Source organism: Gadus chalcogrammus, chromosome 15 (assembly GCF_026213295.1).
Source record: "Gadus chalcogrammus isolate NIFS_2021 chromosome 15, NIFS_Gcha_1.0, whole genome shotgun sequence".
In the NCBI taxonomy this organism is placed as follows: domain Eukaryota; kingdom Metazoa; phylum Chordata; class Actinopteri; order Gadiformes; family Gadidae; genus Gadus; species Gadus chalcogrammus.
Genome location: NC_079426.1, coordinates 8382085 through 8401146, shown reverse-complemented (window position 1 = coordinate 8401146; position 19062 = coordinate 8382085). Strand labels below are relative to the sequence as shown.

General features: G+C 54.3%; 1 protein-coding gene across 2 annotated transcripts in view; it reads left to right on the top strand.

Moving 5' to 3' along the window:
* Window positions 1–19062, top strand: part of LOC130404190 (spectrin beta chain, non-erythrocytic 1-like) — a 41553-nt gene that overhangs the window by 15730 nt on the left and 6761 nt on the right. For both annotated transcript variants that reach the window (XM_056608837.1, XM_056608836.1), the window contains exons 8-37: window positions 349–536; window positions 713–830; window positions 988–1146; window positions 1293–1388; window positions 1590–1796; window positions 2183–2336; window positions 2436–2587; window positions 2969–3187; window positions 3292–3372; window positions 4147–4353; window positions 5216–5427; window positions 5880–6017; window positions 6332–6452; window positions 6787–7002; window positions 7436–7855; window positions 8403–8605; window positions 9015–9105; window positions 9335–9481; window positions 10116–10379; window positions 10913–11137; window positions 11459–11548; window positions 11666–11944; window positions 12281–12411; window positions 12756–12960; window positions 13384–13758; window positions 14305–14391; window positions 16672–16829; window positions 17135–17273; window positions 17803–17887; window positions 18596–18792. In XM_056608837.1, coding sequence (XP_056464812.1) covers window positions 349–536; window positions 713–830; window positions 988–1146; window positions 1293–1388; window positions 1590–1796; window positions 2183–2336; window positions 2436–2587; window positions 2969–3187; window positions 3292–3372; window positions 4147–4353; window positions 5216–5427; window positions 5880–6017; window positions 6332–6452; window positions 6787–7002; window positions 7436–7855; window positions 8403–8605; window positions 9015–9105; window positions 9335–9481; window positions 10116–10379; window positions 10913–11137; window positions 11459–11548; window positions 11666–11944; window positions 12281–12411; window positions 12756–12960; window positions 13384–13758; window positions 14305–14391; window positions 16672–16829; window positions 17135–17273; window positions 17803–17887; window positions 18596–18792 — 5364 coding nt within the window. The remainder of the gene's footprint in view (window positions 1–348; window positions 537–712; window positions 831–987; window positions 1147–1292; window positions 1389–1589; window positions 1797–2182; window positions 2337–2435; window positions 2588–2968; window positions 3188–3291; window positions 3373–4146; window positions 4354–5215; window positions 5428–5879; window positions 6018–6331; window positions 6453–6786; window positions 7003–7435; window positions 7856–8402; window positions 8606–9014; window positions 9106–9334; window positions 9482–10115; window positions 10380–10912; window positions 11138–11458; window positions 11549–11665; window positions 11945–12280; window positions 12412–12755; window positions 12961–13383; window positions 13759–14304; window positions 14392–16671; window positions 16830–17134; window positions 17274–17802; window positions 17888–18595; window positions 18793–19062) is intronic.

Genomic DNA, 19062 nt, shown 5'->3' with positions numbered 1-19062 from the left:
TTCTTGTAAAAAGGAGCTGGTTTGCAAACATGAATGTGTTCTGATTTGGTTATCATGTCTCCCTTAAGCGTTGGGTTGAAGACGATGGTGTTTGCCACATCAGAAGGACGTGATGGGCCTTAGTTCACAGTCGCAGTGATCCAGATTTTTTTCTAGGTCTTGAACAGGCAAATTATCCGGGGGGTTTACCCGGGATATCCGCCCATATTCCCGTCGCACATGACCCCATGCAGAACATGGTCCAGAACATGGTCCAGAACATGGTCCAGAACATGTTCCAGATCATGTTCCAGAAGCTTCACTGTAAGACTGGGGATTGACTGTACTCTGTCTCCCCCTGGTGGCCAGGTCTTGGACAACGCTCTGGAGTCCCAGAAAATGATCGATAAGTACGAGGGTCTGTCCTCCGACCTGCTGGAGTGGATTGAACAGACCATAATAATCCTCAACAACCGCAAGTTCGCCAACTCTCTGGTGGGCGTCCAGCAGCAACTACAGGCCTTCAACTCCTACCGCACAGTGGAGAAGCCCCCCAAGTTAGTCACACGCATACACACACACACACACACACATGGTTAGGACGATGTTGATGATGATGATGTTCACGGTGGTGGCGATAATGATGATGATGATGATGATGATCACGGTGGTGATGGTGATGATGGTGATGAGGATGTGATGATGATGGTGATTGTGGTGGCGGTGGTCTCAGGTTCACAGAGAAGGGGAACTTGGAGGTCCTTCTGTTCACCATCCAGAGCCGGATGAGGGCCAACAACCAGAAGGTGTACACCCCCCGCGAGGGCAAGCTCATCTCTGACATCAACAAGGTGAGCCCTGACCCCTGACCCCTGACCCTGACCCCTGACCCTGACCTCTGACTCCTGACCCTGACCCTTGACCCCTGACCCTGACCCCTGACCCCTAACCCTGGTCCTGCCCCCTGACGCGATGCCTCCCAGCGGACTGAACGCTGTGTTGTGATAGGCCTGGGAGCGGCTGGAGAAGGCGGAGCATGAGCGGGAGCTGGCCCTGAGGACGGAGCTGATTCGCCAGGAGAAACTGGAGCAGCTGGCGAGACGCTTCGACCGCAAGGCGGCCATGAGGGAGACCTGGTTGAGTGAGAACCAGAGACTGGTTTCCCAGGTAAAACACACACACACACACATGCTGACAGCTCCCCCTGCTGACCTCAACAGGTCATCACACCCTGCCTTCTGTCAATTAGTCTTTAAGTAACCTCTCCTTTCCCTCTCCTCCTCCTCCTCCTCCTCCTCCTCCTCCTGCTCCAGGATAACTTTGGCTTCGACCTCCAGGCGGTGGAGGCCGCCACTAAGAAGCACGAGGCCATAGAGACGGACATCGCTGCGTACGAGGAGCGAGTGAAGGTCAGAGGTCAAACTTCCTGTCATTTAAGATGGAGGCTTCATCGATTCCACTGTCTGGCTAAACACCTCCGTCTGCCCGTCTGTTCGTCTACCTGTGCGTCTGTCTGTCTACCTGTCTGTCTACCTGTGTCTGTCTACCTGTGTGTCTGTCTGTCTACCTGTCTGTCTCTCTGTGTGACTGTCCACCTGTCTGTGTGTCAGGCGGTGGTTTCCGTGGCGAGGGAGTTGGAGGCGGAGTCGTACCACGACCTGAAGCGCGTGTCGGCCAGGAAGGACAACGTGCTGCGGCTGTGGGAGTACCTCCTGGAGCTGCTGAAGGCGCGCCGGCAGCGGCTGGAGCTCACCCTGGGCCTGCAGCACGTCTTCCAGGAGATGCTGCACATCATGGACTGGATGGACGAGATGAAGGTAGGGAGGGGTACATCATGGTTAACATGTGGTCTCTGGGGTTAGATGATATACAGAGGGAGACGGTGTTAACATGTGGTCTCTGGGGTTAGATGTTCTATATAGAGGGAGATGTGTGTTAACATGTGTTCTCTGCTGTTAGATGTTGTGTATAGAGGGAGGTGTGTGTTAACATGTGGTCTCTGCTGTTAGATGTTGCATACAGAGGGAGGTGTGTGTTAACATGTGTTCTAGTGTTAGATGCTGAATACAGAGGGAGGTGTGTGTTAACATGTGGTCTAGTGTTAGATGCTGTATACAGAGGGAGGTGTGTGTTAACATGTGTTCTAGTGTTAGATGCTGTATACAGAGGGAGGTGTGTGTTAACATGGGGTCCCCTGTGTTAGATGCTGCTGCTGTCCCAGGACTATGGGAAACACCTCCTCGGGGTGGAGGATCTCCTCCAGAAGCACAGCCTGGTGGAGACGGACATCTCCGTCCAGGCCGACCGCGTCCGCTCCGTCAACAACAACGCCCAGAAGTTTGCCGAGGACTCGGAGGGTGAGGCCCAGCCCAGCCCCGACCCCCCCCCCCCACCCCCCCCCCCGGTCTGGCACGCTGACCGGGTCACTAACCCCCCCCCCCCCCCTCCCCCCGCAGGCTACCAGCCCTGCGACCCCCAGGTGATTCGGGACCGCGTGGCCCACATGGAGTTCTGCTACCAGGAGCTGAGCCAGCTGGCGGCCGAGCGCCGAGCCCGGCTGGACGAGTCCCGGCGCCTCTGGAGCTTCTTCTGGGAGATGGCCGAGGAGGTCCGAGACCGCCGGGGGGGTGGGGGGGGGGGGGGGGGGGGGGGCTGCTGCATGAGTGGGTGAAGCAAAGGCTGTGTGTGAATGGGTGATGAAGGGTGTGGGTGAGTGGGTGAAGGCAGGACGCGTGTGAGTGGGTGAGGTCAGGCTGTGTGTGAGTGGGTGAAGGCAGGGTGTGTGTGTGTGTGTGTGTGAAGACAGGGTGTGTGTGAGTGGATGAAGGCAGGACACGTGTGAGTGGGTGAGGTCAGGCTGTGTGTGTGTGGGTGAAGGCAGGACGCGTGTGAGTGGGTGAGGTCAGGCTGTGTGAAGGGGTGAAGGCAGGGTGTGTGAAGGGGTGAAGGTATCGCTGCAGTGAGTGAAGCGTGGGGCTGCTGTGTGCAGGAGGGCTGGATCCGGGAGAAGGAGCAGATCTTGTCGTCGGAGGACTGTGGGAAGGACCTGACGGGGGCGGTGCGGCTGCTCAGCGGCCACCGCGCCCTGGAGGACGAGACGGCGGGCCGGGCCGCCCACCTGGCCGCCACCGTCCGCCAGGGGGAGGCGCTGGTGGCCGACGGACACTTCGGAGCCGACAAGATCAAAGAACGCATCCAGGACATCCAGGTAGGAGAACGGGCCCTCGCCAAATGCCTGGACCGTCATTTAGCAAGCATTGTGCTGATAGCCTGGTGACCATGGTAACCCCCCCCCCCCCCCCCCCCCTGCAGGAGCAGTGGGCCGCCCTGGAGAATCTGTCTGCACTGCGGAAGAAGAGCCTGCAGGACGCATGCAACAAACACCAGTTCCAGGTGCTGTAACACACGCACTGTAACACACACTGTAACACACACTGTAACACACACACTGTAACACACACTCTAACACGCACACTATACACACACACCGTAACATACACTGTCGCACAAGCGCTGTAACATACACACTGTAACACACACTGTAACACACATGCACTGTTACCCACACTGTAACACACACAGTGTAACACACACACTGCAACATCCGCACTGTAACACACACACAGTAGCACACGCACTATAACACACCCACTGTGACACACAATGTAACACGCACACTGTAACACACGCACTGTAACACAAGCACTGTAGCACATACACCGTAACACACAGCATAACCCACACACTGTAACATACACACACACACCGCAACACACACTTTATCACAAACACACACACCGTAACCCGCACGCTGTACCACACAAACAGCAGTGTAACACACACACACAGACACACACGTAACACACACTGTATCACACACACACACACACACAACGTAACCCACACGCTGCACCACACAAACAGCACTGAAACACACACTCACACACACCGTAACACACACTTTAACACACACACACACACACACACACTGTAACCCACACACTGTACCACACAAACAGCACTGAAACACTCACTCACACACACCGTAACACACACTTTAACACACACACACACACACACTGTAACCCACACGCTGTACCACACAACCAGGGCTGCCACGCTGTGTAGCACACAGCGTGGCAGCCCGTCTGACCTCCTCGTCCCCAGGCGGATGCCGACGACATGGACACCTGGATGCTGGACGTCCTGCGCATCGTGTCCAGCGTGGACGTGGGCCACGACGAGTTCTCCGCTCAGGCGCTGGTGAAGAAACACAAAGACGCCGCCGAGGAGATCGCCAGCTACAGGCCCGCCATCGCCTCTCTGCACGAGCAGGCCCGCACGCTGCCCGGCCCACAGGCCGCCGCCCCCGAGGTAGGACCCCCCGACCACCACCGGAACCAGTAGAGCCACCACTGGAACCAGTAGAGCCACCACTGGAACCAGTAGAGCCACCACTAGAACCACCACTAGAACCAGTAGAGCCACCACTAGAACCACCACTAGAACCACCACTAGAACCAGTAGAGCCACCACTGGAACCAGTAGAGCCACCACTGGAACCAGTAGAGCCACCACTGGAACCAGTAGAGCCACCACTAGAACCAGTAGAGCCACCACTAGAACCACCACTAGAACCAGTAGAGCCACCACGAGAACCACCACTAGAACCACCACTAGAACCACCACTAGAACCAGTAGAGCCACCACTGGAACCAGTAGAGCCACCACTGGAACCAGTAGAGCCACCACTAGAACCAGTAGAGCCACCACTGGAACCAGTAGAGCCACCACTAGAACCAGGACAACCACCACTGGAACCAGTAGAGCCACCACTGGAACCAGTAGAGCCACCACTAGAACCAGTAGAGCCACCACCACTAGAACCAGTAGAGCCACCCAAATATAGAACCACCACTAGCCAACCAAATATAGAACCACCACTAGAACCAGTACAACCATCACTAGAACCAGTACAACCACTGCTAGAACCAGTAGAACCACCACTAGAACCAGTAGAACCACCACTTGAACCACCACTAGAACCACCACTAGAACCAGTTAAACCACCACTGAAACTAGTATAACCACCACGATAACCAGCACTGGAACCAGTAGAACCATCACTGGAACCAGTAGAACCACCACTTGAACCAGTAGAACTACCACCAGAACCAGTAGAACCACCACTGGAACCATTAGCCCGGACCAGTAGGCCCACGCTGTGTGTGTGCAGGTGGCGGGCCGGCTGGCGGGCATCGAGGAGCGGTACCAGGAGGTGGTGGAGCTGAGCCGGCTGCGGAGGCAGGCGCTGCAGGACGCGCTGGCCCTCTACCGGCTGCGCAGCGAGGCGGGCTCCTGCGAGGCCTGGATCGAGGAGAAGGAGCAGTGGCTGAGCAGCATGGAGATCCCCGAGCGGCTGGAGGACCTGGAGGTGGTCCAGCACAGGTCTGTCCCCGAGGAGCCCCTCAGAGCCCGGCGGGCCCTAGGAGAACATTAGAACATCCTCACAGTGTGGGGGACATAAGGTTGAAGGTTGTGTTGTTAGAACACATTATTATCACAGCCACTAGAACCAGTAGAACCACCACTAGAACCACTAGAACCAGTAGAACCACCACTGGAACCAGTAGAACCTCCACTAGAACCAGTAGAACCACCACTGGAACCAGTAGAACCACCACTAGAACCAGTAGAACCACCACTGGAACCAGTAGAACCTCCACTAGAACCAGTAGAACCACCACTGGAACCAGTAGAACCACCACTAGAACCAGTAGAACCATCACTAGCCCGGCCACCCCGTCCCGGGCCCGGGGCCCAGGCTGGGCCAGAGAATCCCCCCCTGTGTCCTGTCTGGTCTGGTCCCCGCCCTAACTCACACCACCGCCCCCCTCCAGGTTCGAGAGCTTGGAGCCGGAGATGAACAGCCATGCGTCTCGCGTTGCCGTAGTGAACCAGGTCGCTAGGCAACTGCTCCACAGCGGCCATCCCACTGAGACGGAGATCAAGGCCCAGCAGGACAAACTCAACACCAGGTAAGGTGTTCTCTCTCGGGTCCTCCGTCTGCCCCGCCGCTGTCTTCCTGTAGGTCCTCATCACTGATCGGATCCCGTGGTGACGGCTTGGTGGGCGGCGACGGACCACTCAGAGTTCACCTCTGGTTAACATGATGTTCATCATCTCATGACACGCTCGTTAAGACACGCTCGTTAAGACACGCTTGTTAAGTCACACTCGTTAAGACACGCTCGTTAAGACACGCTCGTTAAGACACGCTCGTTAAGACACGCTCGTTAAGACACACTCGTTAAGACACGCTCGTTAAGACCTGCTGACCACGCCCTCCCAGGTGGAGCTCCTTCAGAGACCTGGTAGACCAGAAGAAGGAGGCCCTCCAGTCAGCGCTGGGCATCCAGAACTACCACCTGGACTGTAACGAGACGAAGTCCTGGATCAGAGAGAAGACAAAGGTACCAAGACCACTGTATAGATACTACTACACTACTGCACCTTCTAGTAGTACTGAGGAGTACAGTAGGACTCGGTAGTACTTCTAGGTCTGCAGTACTCAGTAGTACCTCTAGGTCTGCAGTACTCAGTAGTACCTCTAGGTCGGCAGTACTCAGTAGTACATCTAGGTCGGCAGTACTCAGTAGTACATCTAGGTCCACAGTACTTAGTAGTACCTCTAGGTCGGCAGTACTCAGTAGTACCTCTAGGTCCACAGTACTCAGTAGTACCTCTAGGTCCAGAGTACTCAGTAGTACCTCTAGGTCGGCAGTACTCAGTAGTGCGTCCCCCCAGGTGATCGAGTCCACCCAGGAGCTGGGGAACGACCTGGCCGGGGTGATGGCTCTGCAGAGGAAGCTGACGGGGATGGAGCGAGACCTGGCCGCCATCGAGGACAAGCTGGGCGGCCTGGGCACGGAGGCGGAGCGGCTGGCCACCCAGCACCCGGAGCAAGCCCAGGGCATCCGGGCCCAGGTGGTGCAGCTCTCCTCCGTCTGGGACGAGATGAAGGTACGTCCTCCGGGCTGCACCCCTCCATACCGGGACCTGTCGTAAGGTGGGACCTGTCTCATCCTCTGTCTCCTCCCTCCTCCCTCTGTCTCCTCCCCCTGTCTCCTCCCTCCTCCCTGTGTCTCTTCCCTCCTCCCTCTGTCTCCTCCCTGTGTCTCCTCCCTCCTCCCTCTGTCTCCTCCCTCCTCCCCGTGTCTCCTCCCTCCTCCCTCTGTCTCCTCCCTCTGTCTCCTCCCTCCTCCCGTGTCTCCTCCCTCCTCCCTCTGTCTCCTCCCTGTGTCTCCTCCCTCCTCCCTCTGTCTCCCCCCTCTGTCTTCTCCCTCCTTCCTCTGTCTCCTCCCTCCTCCCCTGTCTCCACCCTCCTCCCTCTGTCTCCCCCCCCCTGTCTCCTCCTTCCTCCCCCTGTGTCCTCCCTCCTCCCTGCCTCCCCCAGGACACTCTGAAGACCAGGGAGGAGTCTCTGGGCGAGTCCAGCAAGCTGCAGCAGTTCCTGCGGGAGCTGGACGACTTCCAGTCGTGGCTGTCCCGCACGCAGACGGCGGTGGCGTCGGAGGACATGCCCCACACGCTGGTGGAGGCCGAGAAGCTGCTGGCGCAGCACGAGGGCATCCACAACGAGATCCGCAACTACGAGGAGGACTACCAGAAGATGAGGGACATGGGCGAGGCGGTGACGCAGGGACAGACGGACGCGCAGCACATGTTCCTCCGGCAGCGACTGCAGGCGCTGGACACCGGCTGGAACGAGCTGAGCAAGATGTGGGAGAACCGGCAGAACCTGCTGGCCCAGTCGCACTGCTACCAGACGTTCCTCAGAGACACCAAGCAGGCCGAGGCCTTCCTCAACAACCAGGTACTACCATAGTATTACCATAGTACTGCCATAGTACTGCCATAGTGCTACCATAATACTACCATAGTACTAGCATAGTACTACCATAGTACTAACAACATAGAGTAAAACACCAAGCAGGCGGAGGCCTTCCTCAACAACCAGGTACTACCATAGTACTACTATAGTACTGACATAGTACTACCATAATACTACCATAGTACTACCATAGTACTACTATAGTACTACCAACATAGAGTTAAAGACCAAGCAGGCGGAGGCCTTCCTCAACAACCAGGTACTACCATAGTATTACCATAGTACTACCATAGTACTACCATAGTACTATCAACATAGAGTAAAACACCAAGCAGGCGGAGGCATTCCTCAACAACCAGGTACTACCATAGTACTACCAACATAGAGTAAAACATTCAAACACTACTATAGAACTACTAGTACTAGTAGTAGTACTAGGTTCTCCCTGGACTGTACCCTGTGGGGCTGTACTACAGCCCCACAGGGCCTCATCCCATAATAGGGCTGACCCTGGTTGTGCTGTGAGCAGGAGTACGTCCTGGCGCACACGGAGATGCCGGCCACGCTCCAGGGGGCGGAGGCCTCCATCAAGAGGCAGGAGGACTTCCGCACCACCATGGACGCCAACGAGGACAAGATCGTGGGCGTGGTGGAGGGGGGGCGCCGCCTGGTCGACGACGGCAACGTCAACGGCGAGCGCATCCAGGAGAAGGTGGACTCCATCAACCAAAGGTGAGGGCTGAGACGGCCCCTTCAGGTCAGTTCGGTTTCCATTATTCATTGCTGCAGAATAACAACAAAATGTTGTTGGAGCAAAACACAGACAGGCATGTCGTTTTAGTTGTCCACCAATTCATACATAATTGAATCTCCATGAATCAATTAATCAATCACCCAGTACTTTACACGTAATAACTACTCATCAATACCCCATAGACTCCCCATAACCAGTTAAGTACTTAGTGCAATAAATAAATAGATAGAAACATCTGCTGGGGGTGGGGTTGTTGAGTGTTTTGCAGCAACGCATTTGCAGCAATTGTATATTGAATATATGTGTATTTCCTGTGTATTGTGCACTGTGTATTCCTGTGTTTTGTGTGTTGTGTACTGTGTGCTGAGTGTGCGCTTTGGGTTCCAGGCACCAGAAGAACCAGGGTTCTGCTACTGACCTTCTGATCAAGCTGAAGGACAACCGAGATCTCCAGAGGTTCCTCCAGGACAGTCAGGAGGTACTTGTGACTGTGTTTGTATATAACATGTGTATAACATGTGTATGTTTAAGTAACATGTGTTCATAACATGTGTTTGTGTATATAACATGTTTATAACATGTGTGTTTGTGTATATAACATATAACATGTACAAAACATGTGTGTATATAACATGTGTATACAACATGCATATAACTTGTGTGTGTATAACCTGAAGATAACATGTGTATAACGTGTGTGTGTGCAGCTGGCTCTGTGGGTGAATGAGAAGATGCTGACGGCCCAGGATATGACCTATGACGAGGCCAGGAACCTGCACAGCAAGTGGCTCAAACACCAGGCCTTCATGGCCGAGCTGCAGGCCAACAAGGAGTGGCTGGAGAAGATAGAGAAGGTAGGACCAGTGGGACCAGTACCAGACCAATAACAGACCAGAAACAGACCAGTGGGCATGACCAGTAACAGACCAGTGGGCATGACCAGTAACAGACCAGTGGGCATGTCCAGTAACAGACCAGTGGGCAGACCAGGGGGCAGACCAGTAACAGACCAGTGGGCAGACCAGTAACAGACCAGTGAGCAGACCAGTGGGCAGACCAGTAACAGACCAGGGGGCAGACCAGTAACAGACCAGTGGGCAGACCAGTAACAGACCAGGGGGCAGACCAGTAACAGACCAGTGGGCAGACCAGTAACAGACCAGTAACAGACCAGTGAGCAGACCAGTGGGCAGACCAGTACCGGACCAGACCAGGGCTGCCAGTAGAGACTCAGGCTGGTTGTATGGAGGCTCACTGGGCCAGGGGGAGAGGCTGTAGGAGGGGGGGGGGACTGGGAAATGACTCAGAGGAACTTTAGAAACCAAACTGAGACTGTGAAGAAAAGAAGGTTTGGGCTGGAAAGACTGGTCGACCTTCTGGTCCAGAAGAAATCCTTCCTGAACGGTTTGGTTCCTGGTGAATCTTCAGTGTTTGGTTGAATACACCTGAACATAAATAACACAACATAACCTGCTTCCCTCATCCCAGGACGGACTGGTCCTGATCGCGGAGAAGCCGGAGACAGAGAATATGGTACATGAGCAGCTGGGCACCCTGCAGACCATGTGGGCGGAGCTGGAGTCCACCACCCAGACCAAGGCCCAGTGTCTGTTCGACGCCAACAAGGCGGAGCTCTTCACCCAGAGCTGTGCGGACCTGGACAAGTGGCTGGGCGGCCTGGAGGGCCAGATCCAGTCCGACGACTACGGCAAAGACCTCACCTCCGTCAACATCCTGCTGAAGAAGCAGCAGGTCAGCTCCCTTTGATTGGCTAAGGGTTCTCAGGGCCCCGCCCACTGCTGGCCTGGACCTGTACTAGTACCTGCAATAGTATGTGGATCCACCTGATTAGTACTTTAATTAAATAGTACTGATTAATTAAATATGTATATTGATGTAATATATCCTGGTAGATGCTTTCAGCTATAACATTTTGCGCATATATTTATGATATATTTGGGGAACGTTTTTCTTGTTAAAGTATCTAGATAAGGAATATTATTAAAAGAAAAATAAGATATAAACAGAAGATACGTTTTCTAGTTTCAAGCTAAACATCTGAAAGATAAACAGCCTGTCTGACAGAGGGTGGTGTTCAGCCTGTCTGACAGAGGGTGGTGTTCAGCCTGTCTGACAGAGGGTGGTGTTCAGCCTGTCTGAGAGGGTGGTGTTCAGCCTGTCTGAGAGGGTGGTGTTCAGCCTGTCTGACAGAGGGTGGTGTTCAGCCTGTCTGACAGAGGGTGGTGTTCAGCCTGTCTGACAGAGGGTGGTGCTCTGCCCCCCAGATGCTGGAGTCCCAGGTGGAGGTGCGTGAGCGGGAGGTGGGGGAGCTGCAGGGGCAGGCCCAGGCGCTCCGTCAGGAGGGGAAGGACGGCGAGGAGGTGGACGGCCAGCGCGACGGCGTGGAGAAGAAGTTCATGGCTCTGCAGGCACCGCTGAAGAAGAGGAGGGAGAACCTAATGGCCTCCCGGGAGATCCACCAGTTCAACAGAGACGTGGAGGACGAGATCGTAAGGCCCGCTGGGCGCCTCACATCTGTCCTCTGAAGGACACCGTCTGTCCTCTGCAGAATCCTACATAGGACAGAAGGTGTCCTACATAGGACAGAAGGTCTCCTGAGAGGACAGAAGGTCTTCTCGGAGGACAGAAGTTGTCCTCTGGAGATGTCTTCAGAGGACTCCTTCTGTCCTCTGGATCAACTATTGTAGTGCCTTATCTTAACAGTTCCCCCATTGTTTTGGAATCTAATGGTACGTTTAAGTGCTGAGGTGATCCCCTCAGGGCTCCATGTGACGTAGCACCACGACCTCAGCTCTGTCCTCCCTGTGCAGCTGTGGGTGGAGGAGAGGATGGCCCTCGCTACGTCCACCGACCACGGGAACAACCTGCAGACCGTCCAGATGCTCATCAAGAAGAACCAGGTACAGCACCGACGCACAGGCCGCAGCTCAGCCAGCCGGCCCCACTGTGTGTCCTCTGTGTCCTCTGGGTGACCTCTGGGTGACCTCTGTGACCTCTGGGTGACCCCCGACCTCCAGACCCTGCAGAAAGAGATCGCAGGCCACCAGCCGCGCTACGACGACATCTTCCAGCGGAGCCAGCAGGTGGTCCGGGGCGACGGCCCCTCCGCCCAGCTCACGCGGCAGCGCTTGGACCAGCTGAAGTCGCTATGGCAACAGATGCGGGAGGAGACGGAGCGGAGGCACGGCCGGCTGGAGGAGGCGCGCCACGCCCAGCAGTACTTCTTCGACGCAGCGGAGGCTGAGGCCTGGATGAGCGAGCAGGAGCTCTACATGATGTCAGAGGAGAGGGCCAAGGTGGGCGGGGCAGGAAGTGGTTTATACTGATGGGCCACCTAACAGGAAGTGGTTTATACTGATGGGCCACCTAACAGGAAGTTGTTTATACTAATGGGCCAGCTAACAGGAAGTGGTTTATACTGATGGGCCACCTAACAGGAAGTGGTTTATACTAATGGGCCACCTAACAGGAAGTGGTTTATACTGATGGGCCACCTAACAGGAAGTGGTTTATACTGATGGGCCACATCACAGGAAGTTGTTTGTACTGTTAGCATATCATGGCACCGCTCAGTCAGGAGTATTGTGTGGTCTTGATTGAGTGTATTTTGATTGAGTTGACTCCTCCCCCAGGACGAGCAGAGCTCGGTTGCCATGGTGAAGAAGCACCAGATCGTGGAGCAGGCGGTGGAGGACTACGCCGACACAGTTCACCTGCTGTCCCAGACCAGCCGGGGGCTGGTGGCCCAGGGCCACCCCGAGAGGTACCGCCAGACGGGCAGGCTGCCGCCTTGCACGGTCGACTCCGCCGTCGTGTGAATGTGTGTATGAACGGTTGTGAGCTAAATTCCCTGCATAAGAATGTGTGTGTGTGTGTGTGTGTGTGTGTGTGTGTGTGTGTGTGTGTGTGTGTGTGTGTGTGTGTGTGTGTGTGTGTGTGTGTGTGTGTGTGTGTGTGTGTGTGTGTGTGTGTGTGTGTGTGTGTGTGTGTGTGTGTGTGTGTTCCTGTGGTGCTGCCACAGGAGGCTGTGGTTCCAGACAGAGGAACCCTTTAGACCCGGTATCCTGTATATGGTACATAAAGACTGTCCTCCCCTTCCCTGTGCAGCGAGCGCATGGGCATGCGGCAGGCCCAGGTGGACAAGCTGTACGCCGGTCTGAAGGACCTGTCTGAGGAGCGCCGCGGGAAGCTGGACGAGCGCTTCCGCCTCTTCCAGCTGAACCGCGAGGTGGACGACCTGGAGCAGTGGGTGGCCGAGAGGGAGGTGGTGGCCGGCTCCCACGAGCTGGGCCAGGACTACGAGCACGTCACCGTACGTCCAGCTAGCCTAGCCTGTAGCCTAGCACGTAGCCTAGCACGTCACCGTACGTACAGCTAGCCTAGCCTTTAGCCTAGCGTTTAGCCAAGCACGTCACCTTAGGTCCAGCTAGCCTAGCCCGTAGCCTAGCACGTCACCGGAGGTACAGCTAGCATAGCCCGTAGCCTAGCATGTCACTGTTTTCACCCTATAATAGCATGTAGCCTCTCATGCAGCCTACAGGTCATGTAGGTCCACCTAGAACTAGCATGTAGCCTAGAATGTAGCATAGCAGTTCACTGTAGGCGCACCTCATCTTGCTACTGATGCTAGCACTAGTAAGTAGCATAGCATCCTCTGCCGTCCATGAGGACACCCTGTTCTCTAGCAGCAGGGTGACTCCAGCCTGACCTCTGACCTCTGAACTCTGACCTCCAGATGCTGCAGGAGCGTTTCCGGGAGTTTGCCCGCGACACGGGGACGATCGGCCAGGAGCGCGTGGACGCAGTGAACCGGCAGGCGGACCAGCTGATCAACGGCGGGCACGGCGACGCAGCCACGGTGGCGGAGTGGAAGGACGGGCTGAACGAGGCCTGGGCCGACCTGCTGGAGCTCATCGACACGCGCACGCAGATCCTCGCCGCCTCCTTCGAGCTGCACAAATTCTACCACGACGCCAAGGAGATCCTGGGCCGCATCCTGGACAAGCACAAGAAGCTGCCCGAGGAGCTGGGCCGCGACCAGAACACCGTGGAGACTCTGCAGAGGAAGCACTGCACCTTCCAGCACGACATCCAGGCCCTGGGGACGCAGGTACACATACACTGTATACACTATATACATTAAATATACACTATATACATTATATATGTACTGCACCTTCCAGCACGACATCCAGGCCCTGGGAACCCAGGTACACATTAGATATACATTATATACATTAAATATACACTATATACATTATATATGTACTGCACCTTCCAGCACCACATCCAGGCCCTGGGAACCCAGGTACACATTAGATATACATTATATACATTAAATATACATTATATATGTACTGCACCTTCCAGCACCACATCCAGACCCTGGGAACCCAGGTTATATATAAACTGTATACTACATGTATTATGCATATACATTATATACACACTATATACATCATATACATTATATATACATTATATACACTATATATACATTATATATACAATATATACATTATATATACGCAGTACCTTCCCCACGGCAGAGTGAACTCTTTATCTGCACCGGTTCAGAGTATAACTTTTACTTTGAGGAATCCTGGATTGCAGGGTGGTGCTTTTACTGAGGCTTTTACTTTGACACTGCTTCCAGGTGAGGCTGCTGCAGGAAGACGCCGTGAGGCTGCAGTCGGCCTACGCTGGAGACAAGGCCGACGACATCCAGAAGAGAGAAGGAGAGGTCAGTCTTCCTCTTAGCTAACCACCTCCACCAACTAACTCCGACAACCTCCACCATCTACCTCCCCCAACTACCTCATTCAACTCCCTATAACCATCTCCACCAACTACCTCCAACTACCTCATTCAACTACCTCCAACTACCTCTACCAACTACCTATTAAAATAACTACTCCTCACATACTAAGATAACCACCTCGTTAAACTAATCACTTCAACCTTATTGAACTTCAACCTTACTAAACTAACTACCTCATTAAACTCACAACCCCTCACTTAATAAACAAACTACCTCATTAAACTCACAATCCCTCATTTACTAAACGAACTACATCCCTAAACTAACCACTCCAGCGTGTTTAGTGGATGGACCTGAAGACATTCTGATGACATCACACAGGTGACATCATACATGCTGTCCCAGGGGTCATTAGATCAAGCCCTCAGAGGTGGGACACCAATAGGATAACCCACTTCTCTCCAACCAATCCTAGTCTCCTTCTGACCCACCCCCCCTCCTCCCCCTCCCCCTGCACCGGTCATTCTGTGCTGTTGATTGGAAGCTGATGGTTGGAACCAGAGAACCAATCAAAATGAGGTTTGACACCAGTGGGGTCGGAGCAAATCATTATCTCCCCAAATCCAAACCATGAGAGCTTTTAGTTTAGGTGTCATCTCTAAACTAGGCGTTTCGGTGAGCGTGTCCAGCAGAACTTTTAGTGGACGACTGCTGTCCTGTTCCCCATCACAAGATCGGTCCCCAGGTTCTGAGTGTAAACAGAGCCCTGGTCTGTTAAAACCAATGGACGGCCAAAGCTGAAGGTGCTGTTAGAAGAGGCTCCCTGATGATGTGTTAAAGTGCTGTCGTTGTGTTTTGACCACCCCGCCCCCCAGAGGCGAAAGCGAGAGGTGAGACTTTATCTCTCATGTATCCCAAACCCATTGGCTTTGCAATCATTTTAATTTGGAGGACTTTATATCATATATTTACGGTCTATATCTTATTTTGTGATTTTCAGTATTATGACTAAAATGTTGCGAATAGCATTTTAGTGTTATGTTTGTGTAGTTTCTACCTTTCAGTATTGCAGTAGCAATTTGTTACTGAAATACAGAAAATTTTCAAACACACACAACTCATTTCCCCAATGAATCCTCAAAGTCCCTAGAAATCAGCAAACAGATGTGTTTAGTGTCCCAGGTCAGCGCCGGTCCACTAAAACAGCTGGTAGTTAAGATCCCTCTTTCATTTCTTTGCTGGGCTGCTCGAATCGTTCCAAATCTCCCACATTGTTTTTGCTGCTAGCCAGATGCTCGCGAGCTGGCTAACTGGGTGCTAGTAAACACCTCCGCAAAAACTACTGCTCCCGCTCCTATGGTTCTGTTACTATCAAGGACACCTCTGCTGCAGAGGTTCCCTTGAGAAAGTTGCCTTGAATGTTGCATGGTTGACGCCGCCGTCTGACTTGGTGTAAAAGCAGTCGGTAAAGAAGGAAACATGACTATAGCATGTAGGGGAGGGTTTATTGTCTAGACAGCTATATCATGGTCATCTAATGTTTGGCTATTGTCTAGCTAATGTTTTATTAGTGACAGGCTCATGGTCCGCTAATGTTTGGCTATTGTCTACTAGCTAATGTTTTGCTAGTGACAGGCTCATGGTCAGCTAATGTTTGGCTATTGTCTACTAGCTAATGTTTTGCTAGTGACAGGCTCATGGTCAGCTAATGTTTGGCTAGAGGCTAGAGTGGCTAGCTAATGTTTTGCTACTGGCTAGCTGATGGCTAGCTTATGTTTTGCTATTGACTAGCTAATGTTTCGTTACTGACAGGCTCATGTTTTGTTAGAGGCTAGCTCATGGCTAGCTAATTCTTTTTCAAATGGCTGGCTCATGGCTAGCTAATGGCAGCCACCCTGGGTTCCAGAAGGTTCTAGAGGGTCATGTTCTTGTGTTTTCCGGTTCGAGAGAGCTCAAAGATTTCTGTTCAGCTTTTAGAGGGTTCTGAAGGCCTTTGGTGTGTCGTGGTTCTAGAGGGTTCTGAAGGGCTCTGGTCGGTTCAGGCTCTGTATGGTTCCAAAGGGCCCTGGTATGTTATGGTTCTAGCAGGTTCTGAATGGCCCTGGTATGTTGTGGTTCTAGAGGGTTCTGAAGGGCCCTGGTATGCTGTGGTTCTAGAGGGTTCTGAAGGGCCCTGGTATGCTGTGGTTCTAGAGGGTTCTGAAGGGCCCTGGTATGTTGTGGTTCTAGAGGGTTCTGAGGGTTGCCGTCTGGTGTGTTCAGGTTCTGGAGGCGTGGCAGAACCTGCTGGAGGCGGCTGAGGGCCGCAGGGTGCGGCTGGCGGACACCGGGGACAAGTTCCGCTTCTTCAGCCTGGTGAGAGACCTGCTGCTGTGGATGGAGGACGTCATCCGGCTGATCCTGAACCAGGAGAACCCGAGGTACGCACACGCACACGCACGCACGCACGCACACACACACACACACACACACACACACACACACACACACACACACACACACACACACACACACACACACACACACACACACACTCAAATATACAAAGAAACACACATTTAGAGATTGGATTATAATGTTAGTGTCTCTGAGTCTGAGTCTGTGTGTGTGTGTGTGTGTGTGTGTGTGTGTGTGTGTGTGTGTGTGTGTGTGTGTGTGTGTGTGTGTGTGTGTGTGTGTGTGTGTGTGTGTGTGTGTGTGTGTGTGTGTGTGTGTGTGTGTGCAGGGATGTCTCCTCGGTGGAGCTGCTGATGAACAACCATCAGGGCATCAAGGCAGAGATTGACGCGCGTAACGACAGCTTCACCTCCTGCATCGAGCTGGGGAAGACCCTGCTGGCCCGCAAGCACTACGCCTCAGAGGAGGTAGGGGGCGCCACCGCACACCGCCACGGAACACCTCCTCAGAGCCCCTCCTCAGAGCCCCTCCTCAGAGCACCTCCTCAGAACACCTCCTCAGAGCACCTCCTCAGAGCACCTCCTCAGAGCACCTCCTCAGAGCACCTCCTCAGAACACCTCCTCAGAACACCTCCTCAGAGCACCTCCTCAGAGTTCCTATAGAGGACACTAGCGCCACCTCACTCTAGAGCTCCTCTAGAGGACACCAGGGCTTCCTCACTCTAGAGCTCCTCTAGAGGACACCAGGGCCTCCTCACTCTAGAGCTCCTCTAGAGGACACCAGGGCCTCCTCACTCTAGAGCTCCTCTAGAGGACACCAGGGCCTCCTCACCCCTAGAGCTCCTCTAGAGGACACCAGGGCCTCCTCACCCCTAGAGCTCCTCTAGAGGACACCAGGGCCTCCTCACTCTAGAGCTCCTCTAGAGGACACCAGGGCCTCCTCACCCCTGGAGCTCCTCTAACTCTGCCCCCCATCCTCTCTGTTTTCCTCCTCAGATCAAAGAGAAGCTGTTACAGTTGACGGACAAGAGGAAGGACATGATTGACAAGTGGGAGGACCGGTGGGAGTGGCTAAGATTGGGTAAGAACCTCTTGGGTTGGAGAGTGATCTGCAGTTGGAGAGTGACCAGGGGTTGGAGAGTGACCAGGGGTTGGAGAGTGACCAGGAGTTGGACTGTGATCAGGGGTTAGGGAGTGACCAGTGGTTAGAGAGTGACCGAGGGTTGGAGAGTGACCAAGGGCTGGAGAGTGTCCAGGGGCTGGAGGGTGACCAGGGGTTAGAGAGTGACCAGGGGTTAGAGAGTGACCAGGGGTTAGAGAGTGACCAGGAGTTGGAGAGTGACCAAGGGCTGGAGAGTGACCAGGGGTTAGAGAGTGACCAGGGGTTAGAGAGTGACCAGGGGTTAGAGAGTGACCAGGAGTTGGAGAGTGACCAAGGGCTGGAGAGTGACCAGGGGTTAGAGAGTGACCAGGGGTTAGAGAGTGAACAGGGGTTAGACTGTGATCAGGGGTTAGAGAGTGACCAGGGGTTAGAGAGTGACCAGGGGTTAGAGAGTGACCAGGGGTTAGACTGTGATCAGGGGTTAGAGAGTGACCAGGGGTTAGAGAGTGACCAGGGGTTAGACTGTGACCAGGGGTTAGAGAGTGACCAGGGGTTAGAGAGTGACCAGGGGTTAGAGAGTGACCAGGGGTTAGGGTTAGGGTTAGAGAGTGACCAGGGGTTAGGGTTAGGGTTAGAGAGTGACCAGGGGTTAGGGTCAGAGAGTGACCAGCTGGTTCCTGTGCTCAGTTCTGGAGGTGCACCAGTTCTCGCGGGACGCGGGCGTGGCGGAGGCCTGGCTGCTGGGCCAGGAGCCCTACCTGTCGGGCCGGGAGGTGGGCCAGAGCGTGGACGAGGTGGAGAAGCTCATCAAGAGGCACGAGGCCTTCGAGAAGTCCGCCGCCACCTGGGAGGAGCGCTTCTGCGCCCTGGAGAGGCTGACCACGGTAGGAGGAGCAGGAGGAGGAAGAGGAGGAAGAGGAGGAGCACCTGATAGAAGGGGAGGGAGGAGGAGGAAGAGGAGGAGCACCTGATAGAGGGGGAGGAGGAAGAGGAGGAGCACCTGATAGAAGAGGAGGGAGGAGGAGGAAGAGGAGGAGCACCTGATAGAGGGGGAGGAGGAAGAGGAGGAGCACCTGATAGAGGGGGAGGGGGGGAGGGAGGAGGAACACCTGATAGAGAGAGGGAGGGAGGAGGAACACCTGATGGAGGGAGGG